General features: G+C 31.4%; 1 protein-coding gene across 1 annotated transcript; it reads left to right on the top strand.

The window, feature by feature from the left end:
* The first annotated feature begins 2358 nt into the window (after positions 1–2358).
* Positions 2359–7589, top strand: LOC145323941 (uncharacterized). Its single transcript, XM_080166557.1, has 2 exons — positions 2359–2606; positions 6196–7589. Exons 1-2 carry the CDS (start codon positions 2523–2525, stop codon positions 7564–7566), a joined length of 1455 nt encoding a protein of 484 aa, XP_080022683.1. The 5' UTR covers positions 2359–2522; the 3' UTR covers positions 7567–7589.
* Positions 7590–8573: the final 984 nt, after the last annotated feature.

The raw sequence follows: 8573 nt of genomic DNA, 5'->3' as shown, positions 1-8573 counted from the left end.
ATGAGAGAGATGAGATTAGAAGTGGGAAATAAAACCCATATAAAAGGAGATGGAGGATCCCTCATTTTTATGACGTCAAAGGAATCAAAAGCGGTAAAAATGTGGTGCAGATTGGGCTTCGTCTATTTTTTAAAATAAAAGTTTTAACCCAATAAAAATTTCTTTAAAAACATACTTATTCTAATCTGTATAATTTTGATGAATTTAGTAATAAACAGACAAGCTAACACCTTACTACTTTATAATTATAATGGTTCTATGATTTGTTTCCTAACCCCTTTTTTTGACATGAACTTTTGAGTAGAGTTTAGACAGAATTTTGCTCTATTAATATCTAAATAGTAACTTTGCCTTAAATTGCCTGATTTGCCCTACCCCATTCCCTTTTGCTAGCCTCTTTCTTGATGACAGTAGTTCGAGATCTCGGATTTTTTAAAACTTGTTTTGTTCCCCCCCCTTATTTTTGTGCATTAACTGGTGTTTATACAAATGCGCCAATTTCAAATCCCCTACCTAAAATTTTTTTATAATATTTTTTATTAAAACTCAAATTAAAAAGTAGAAAGGCGGTTGACTTATCCCCCTCCCACTTTAATAATACCTAAAGGCTTCTAGGGGGCGTTGCCCCTAGTCTATCTTAAAATAAAAGCTATATCTTGCATTATTTTTTTCAATTAGGTGTTTGAACACGAATTGCATATAGTAAAAATATTTTTCTTTTTTAATTGTTAACCTAATAAGATAAAAGTCATACTTAAAAATTATTTTAATAGTTATCATTATATTTTGCATTTTAAAAAAACACCAAAATTGACCAAAATATGCGTATATATTTTGTACTCACTTGCGTCATTTATATTTCAGATTTTATTTACCAGTCATCTCTTTCTTTCTATACTTACCCTTTATGGGGGGGGGGGCAAACCTCCCCTTGTAATTCCCCCCGTTAAGTACCCATACTGTTTTACTCTCCCCCTTTTTTTTCAATATATTTGAAGAATACACAAGAGAGAGGTTACTCCCTTTTTTTTATTAATTTCTCTTTCCCTTTTTTTACAGTCAAAGTCTTTCATCCTACCCTTTCCTCCCCTTTCTCTATTTTTTATCCTTCCTCAGAAGGTACTGACATGTTGGTTATTTCGGACAATAAAAACACATAATGATTTAAATTATGAGGCATTCTACAAGATTAAAAAGAATATTTCTATATTAACTGCATTTTAGTAAATCATCTTAAGATTTTTTTCCAGCATGGCTTCGAAACAGATTAATATTCGCTTGATTAGAACTGGTCAGCCTTACTGGAAAATCATGTATTGCACCGTATAAAAATACTAACGGGGCTAACAATGCTGGTTTTAAATTTGTGATTTTTATTATTATTTATGAAAAATAACTATACTTGTTGATCCATTGAAATTCAGCAAACAATGCTAAAAATGTTGATACTGTTTAAGAGCAAAATCCTTAAACATTATTATATGTTTTTATTAATTAAAATAAACATTTTGTTATAATAAAAAGTCTAATTATAAAGATTACTTTTGTCGAAATTTATCAACACCCCAAAAATAAAAATCCTAAAATGTCTGAATCAAGAATATTACACAACACACATATGACCCCTCCCTCACACACACACACACACACACACCCACCCACACACACACACACACACACACACACACACACACCGAGGGAAGTGGGTGGGGGAGGGGAGAGAGCGGGCAAGTCTATTTTAAATGTATAACGGGGAAGAGAAAATCATCCGTAACATACATATTAAGGGGTTGTCAAATTTACTTCATTAAATGCTTTTTTAAAACATTTTATTTTCATTTTTACTTAAAATGACTAACTGAATAAATTTTGCTAATTTTTAAAATTATTTTCTTAAGTCTTGAGTATTTTTATCCGACTTAAAAAGTTTCATATAATTTTTGTATTACACATGAAAATGATTGCCATAGAAAGTTACTTCATGAAAAGACCTTTTAGAATCAAAAAGTGTCTAAGAAATTAATATACATACAAAATATTTATTCCTTTATAAATTGAAACTTAAAATTAGCAGTACAACAAAAGTTAAATTCGGCATCCCTATCCTCCGAGTAAAAGCGATCTCCCCCAAACCTTAACCAGGGAATAGCAGTGTGAGCGCCCGCCATGCCAAACTTGAAAATCCCCGCACTCTGCCGAAATTTGTGTGTGTGTCCGTCGGTGCGTTCACCCGTCCGAGAAATTAGTTTTATGAGTGTAACAGGCGGACTTTCCCGCCGCGGCGGCCCGATATCAACTTGTGAGGCCCGACGGGCACAACTAGCACAGACAGACACTCGACACGACACAAGCATACATATAAAATTTACTACTTATCCGAGTTAGTTTATCACTAACCGCGTAAGCATCAACACGCAAAGGAAAAGAAATTTGGACTCTTAACTTGCGGCTTTAACAGCCACCATAGTGTTATAATAAAAATATAAAAAAAAACATTTTGATAATTTATTAAATAAGAAATAATGGGGCCATATTATTGTGATACACAGCTGCGGTCGCTGCTGATCTCTCCTGACTCGAAGACCCCATATTCTGACGCAACTCAGGTAATGCAAAACATTTCTTATCTTTGGAAAAAAAATTACAAAGTGCCAAAAAATTTATTGACTCATTTTTTCATCAATAAATTTTAAGTTTTTTAGAAATATTTTAGAATTAGTGCATTTGTGTGAATATTTGTCGATATTAGATATAAAATCCTCACGTTTTTACAAAATTAATTGAAATTCCCAAATATTTGTGGAAAATAGAAAATAAATATTCTTTAAAAATTCACGAACCCTATTCAATATTTTTCAACTTGTAAATTTTTTTATTCAAATAATATTTTGAATAAAACTACACTTTTTACAAACACATTTTATAATTATGATACATATAAATTATGATTATAAAACAATTTTAACTTCGCGTTTTTTTTATTAGACATATATATATACTAGGTATACTTTTTATTTCAAAAATTTTCTTATTTTAGATTTTTGAATAATTTCTATTTTTTGAAAAAAAACATTGATTTAAATTTTTTAAACCTACAAATTAACCATTTATCTCAATTTCATTGGATTTTAAAAATCTAAATTTTTTTAGGTATTTTTTTTTATTTTGGAGTTAAAAAATCTTTGATATTAAAGCTTACATATTTAAACAAGTATCACTTTATATTTTTTAAACATAGTTCTATTAATTATGAAAATAAATAGATGATTTTATGGTTAAATTGAGACATTTTGAAAAAGTTACCACTTTAAAAAAAAAATTCTTAGCGCACGTGTTTGGATTAAGGCAATGATTTTCAATTATTATTGTACTAGTTTAAGATTAGATGATAAATAAAATAACATTTTCAAACTAAAATTGAAATGAACAATATTTTAAAAATCTGTAGAAATTTTTTTACAAATAAAAAATTTCTCAATATCAATATTAAGATAACGTTACAAAATAGAAAAAAATATGCCAAGATATGATGAAAGAACAAGAAGTTCATATGAAATTTCAATCTAGTGAATATGAATAATTTATAAAGAGTTTTTAAAAATGATAATTTTAAATTTAAACAGAGATACTATACTTCAGCTTATAAATAAATACAATGATATTTTTTTATCAAATTTTGAACTTAGTGAAAATAACCAAAATATAAGATCAACCCAATAAAATAGGTATCCTCATTAGGTAATAGGTTTCCATGTCTTGTAATAGGTATATCTGTTCTTTCTACCATGTAGTAGATAGGTATATACCTAACTTATAATTTAATTATTTTTAAAACTCTTAATGACTAAAAGAACTTTTTCATGTAATAATTTTTTCTTTATAATAAAAGTATATTATGTACATTAGAAAAAGTCAATTATATCTTTATTTACATAACATATTTTCTTTTTTTTATCCATAATACATTTACACATAATTGTGTATACATACCCTGGCAAACTTGGAAGTAATTGTTGACCAAATATTATTTGATTATTCAAACTTTTATAGCATATGCTTAAAAGGGATATAACATATCAATCCTATATTAAACTTCATGTTGATATTATTATTAATAGCAAAAAAGTTTTTAAGCAAGAGGATTTTTTTAGTTATCTTATTTAATTTAAATTATGAATTATTTGTGTGGTATTAGCCTTTAGGTCATGATGAAACATTTTGCTGTTATTGAATCAACATAACATTCTTTTATTTTTATTTAATTAATAAAATAGTAATATAATTTGACAATGTATTATAATGGCAATGAACAATTTAAGTAAAATATTTCTTAGTTGTATTAAATATTTAACTGTCAAATCATTTCCCATTTATTGTATATGACTAAAGTAAATGTGTTAAAATTCCTATTATTTCACCAAAAATGTACGATTTAAACCTATTCAAATTGCCGAATATCAGTCTATGCATAATTTAGCCCACAGTTTATTAACTTTTGGCTGGTATCAAAGTTGAATTGAGTTGGCTTTTTGGACTTTTTTTAATAGTAAATTTGCAAACTCCCCCCTCAACCACATGAGCAATTTAAAGTTTTTAACTTTGCGAAAACAACTTTGATGCTTGTAGTAGTTATAACTGCATAAGGTTTTTGCACATCACACACACACACACACACTCACACACATATGTGTATATCAACACGTTGCGGCTGTTACACTTTTAATCAAATATTTTCTAAACATCTGATTAGGTGACATTTTATGCACCTTTGCACTTTCCCCGCAATTGAAATTGGACCGCATTTAGCCCAACTAGGGCTAAGGACAAGTTTTTAGATGATTTTGATTAAGGTTAGGTTAAGTTGGGTTAAGGAAGGCTCCCCCGGCTAGTGCCCTGCAGGTTTAAGTGATAAAATGGTCTGGGAGGTTTAGAACCCTGTTGGGGTTAAGTTACCTACGGGAGAAAGAGTAAATTTTGTGATACTTCTTTTGTTGGGTTAGGTTAGTTAGGGTTAACAAAATTTTGCAAAGATTTGAAATTAAACTAGTCAAGAAAGGAGAGAGGAGGTTATTAATGGCCTATTCGTAGATTTCTTGGATATTGCATGCAAGTTTTATTTATACATAAAATGCAAATGTTTGAAATTTTTTTACTTGAAATATAATTTCTTGTAATTACGTTCAATTTGTCATTTTTTTTCCAAATTTTTCAATTGCTAATTGAAAATGTGTTAAAATTAATCGGAGGTATCTAATTAAATCAAATTTTAATAAATTCACAGCTAAATTGTTAACAAGAAGCAAGACCAGAAGTAGCGCAGCATTTTTAATATTTTGAAGAAATTTTATAAAAATAATAATAGACTAGATACTAGGCCTTTAAGGTATCGTGAATAAATCACTTCACATGAATTTTGAATTAAATAGCACATTGATTTTTTAAAATCCGCCAAAAAAGAGAAAAGAAACCATTATTTACCTTAACTGACTCGTTATGACTATTTGTAGAGTATCTGTGCTTATTCTGCTAAAAGTATAATTACCAAATAATTTGGTCAGCCAATTAATTTCTATTTCCATTTTCATAATTTCTGGATGCCAAAATTAAATTTGAATTAATTAGGTAATGAGTTTATTGATAGAGAGAAATTAACTTTGATTTCATCTGAATTGAAGCAATTACAAAGTTTGAAGAGATATACATAAATATAAATTCATTTATTCTTCTACAGGGTGTTCTACATAAAATGTCTATGGCATTAATTCGAAATAATATAAATAGATGAACTTTAACTTTTTTTAGAATCAGCTATATGAACAAAAGTAAATGTTTCAGTATATGGATTTAACAAATTGGACTAACAATTTAAAGCTGTTAGTATATGACAAAATGAGATTTAAAATCTGTGTAAAATTATTAACAAAGTTTTCTTCAGTTTATTTTTTAAACTTTTGTTGCAACCTGTATATACATATTTATGTATTCATTGAGTGAGTGGGATTTATTTACCATTAATTGATCTAGATAACAACTTTAATTGATCTTAATGTTTTTATTTTACAATTTTTGTTTAGTTTCTTTTGTTTAAAAATATAAATTAGGTTGCATTTTTTAAGATTTGCTAATTAGATTAGAAATTTCTAAGTTTTATAATTTTTTGTTGTTGATTTTTAACAATCTTTTTTTTTGTTTCAGACTAAGAAGCACAAGAAGAACCATGTGAAGAGGCCTATGAATGCGTTCATGGTCTGGTCTCAGTTGGAGAGAAGGAAGATAATTGACAGGAATCCTGATGCTCATAATGCTGAGATATCCAAAAATCTTGGTGCTAAGTGGAGAACCCTGACTGAGGAGGAGAGACAACCATTTATAGATGAAGCTGAGAGACTTAGACTACTTCACCAGAAAGAATATCCAGATTATAAATATAAACCAAAGAAGAAGGAGAAGACAATTTCACTGTCAAATAAAATTCACTACAAATCTTCACTGCAGACAAGGCTGAAGCAGGTTCTGAAGCCAGTTAGAGTTACAAACAATCACCAGGACAAGTCTCACAACACTACCTGGAAGGTGAAGGATGAAACAGACAACCTGCCAGAGCTTACCTGGCACAACAAGGCCGTTAAGAAGGAGGAGATGGAGGATGATGATATTGAGCAGCTGCCAGACCTGCACTGGAAGGCCAGAGACAAGGAGGAGTCGCGTGACTTAGCCCTCAAGGCAGAAAACAATACCTGGAAACAGGAGCCCAGTGATTCACTTCTAGAGGCTGTTGCAGCCCCTATCTGGAAGACAACAGTAACACGTGACCTTACAGGATGGAAGATTGTCAAGAAGGAGGAGGTTGACCAGCAGCCAGTGCAAAGGCGTAGCTCTCCAGAACTAGTTTTAAGAATAGACCGAGGTGACTACACAGCCAGTGTGCCCATGAGTCCAACTTGTTCCTCACCAGGTTCCATAATCAGCTGTCCAGGTGAAACTTTGCCATCTCAAATATTTGAGGACGAAGAAGAAGAGGAAAACGAGAGTGTTGCGGGGAGAGAGGATGATGCCGACAGCCTTTCCGCCAGCCAACACGACGACGCCGCCAGTCTTTCTGCTCCCGCATCTCCGCAAATGCAGGATGCATCACCAACATCAACCGAGCTGTTAACCCCACCTACCTCTCCAGTCCTGTGGGACCACAACCACCACCATAACAACAACAACAATAATACCAAGAGAACCGCCAGCTTCAACAACAGCAAACTAGTACCATCGAGCCTACAAATTAGCCAGCCACAGCAACTGCCATTGGCCACGGCGCCAACTCAAAAATTCACGGAACCTCTCCTGATAAAAGTAACAGAACTGATGCCTGGCCTAGATGAGCTGGGCGATCTGGCGGACCTGCTGGATATTCCAGAGTATATGGACTGCGAGGCGGTGGCGGCCTGCGGTGGCGTCACTGGAGGTGTTGTTAGCGCTGGCAAACATTTTGATTTCAGCAGCTCCGCCGATATGATGGTGGATCTTTTGTCTGATGTCTGTATGGTGCCAGAGGAACCTTTGATTCAAGTTTAAATTTTTTCTCACACACACACACACACACAAAAAAAACACACCTGTTTTTATGTGTATGTGTGAGTGAGTGTGTTTTTTTTTTGTGGGCCCCGCAGGCCCGGCAAGACACACTGTGTTGGTGAACTGTTTGGAAAATGATTTTGCTAAACTGATCTATTTAGAACTGAAATAAAACGTGATAAGAGTGGTGAAGTCAGACTGAGAGCCTAGCTGTGTATAGGAGCTAAACGATATATTAAATATAAATAAATAGGACAACTACAAAAAATAATAACATCTAAAAGAGAACATTGAGAATATTTAAAAAAAAACAATTATGAAAGATTCTGTGTTTTATATAAAAAAAAACGTGAAGTTATTGTAATTTTAATTCATTCTTTTCAGAAACCTTTATATAATTATTATGCTATGTAAAATATTTAAATTTGCAGCCAAAATGTGATGGCGCTTTTCAAATAAATCTGAATGGTTTTGTTTTAGCCAACGCGTTTTATTTGGTAGCGCAGCTAGTTTATAACTAGGGTTTGTCCGTCAATACGTCAACTATGGTAAAAACAGGAATGTCTATTTACACATAATTTGGTTAAGATAGTTGGAAAAATTTGAGGTTTTCAAGTACTAAAATCTTTTTTGATAAACAGCGCAGCAATTAAAACCTAACTACGTATAAAGGAAAAGATACTTTTAGCAAATATACATGTTGTTAAGTAGAAAGGTATCACCTTGATTAAGTTCTTTTTTGGTAAATTTCAGGTAGGAAGGTTTTAGGCTTGTTTTTTTTATATAAGTGTTGGTTTTAGACTATTTTTCAGTCCTTCCTAACCCCTTTCTAGATAATATGGACGCATCTAGTTATATTATAATCAAACTAGTAGCAGTTCAGCTAACTAAATGGGTTTAGCCATTATCAAAATTTTAACAACAAAATGAAAACCTAAGTCGTAAGTAAAACAAAAAAAACAACTATTTCATTGAAATTTTTAATGAAATTTAATCTCAGTTTTCAT

This window comes from Acartia tonsa, chromosome 1 (assembly GCF_053477335.1).
Source record: "Acartia tonsa isolate MP-2025a chromosome 1, ASM5347733v1, whole genome shotgun sequence".
Lineage (NCBI taxonomy): Eukaryota > Metazoa > Arthropoda > Copepoda > Calanoida > Acartiidae > Acartia > Acartia tonsa.
This window is presented reverse-complemented; position numbering and strand designations above follow the sequence as displayed.

Coding starts and splice junctions, on each gene's coding strand:
- LOC145323941 (XM_080166557.1), top strand. CDS start 2,523: ATGGGGCCATATTATTGTGATACACAGCTGCGGTCGCTGCTGATCTCT. Junction 2,607..6,195: donor CATATTCTGACGCAACTCAG/GTAATGCAAAAC, acceptor TTTTTGTTTCAG/ACTAAGAAGCACAAGAAGAA.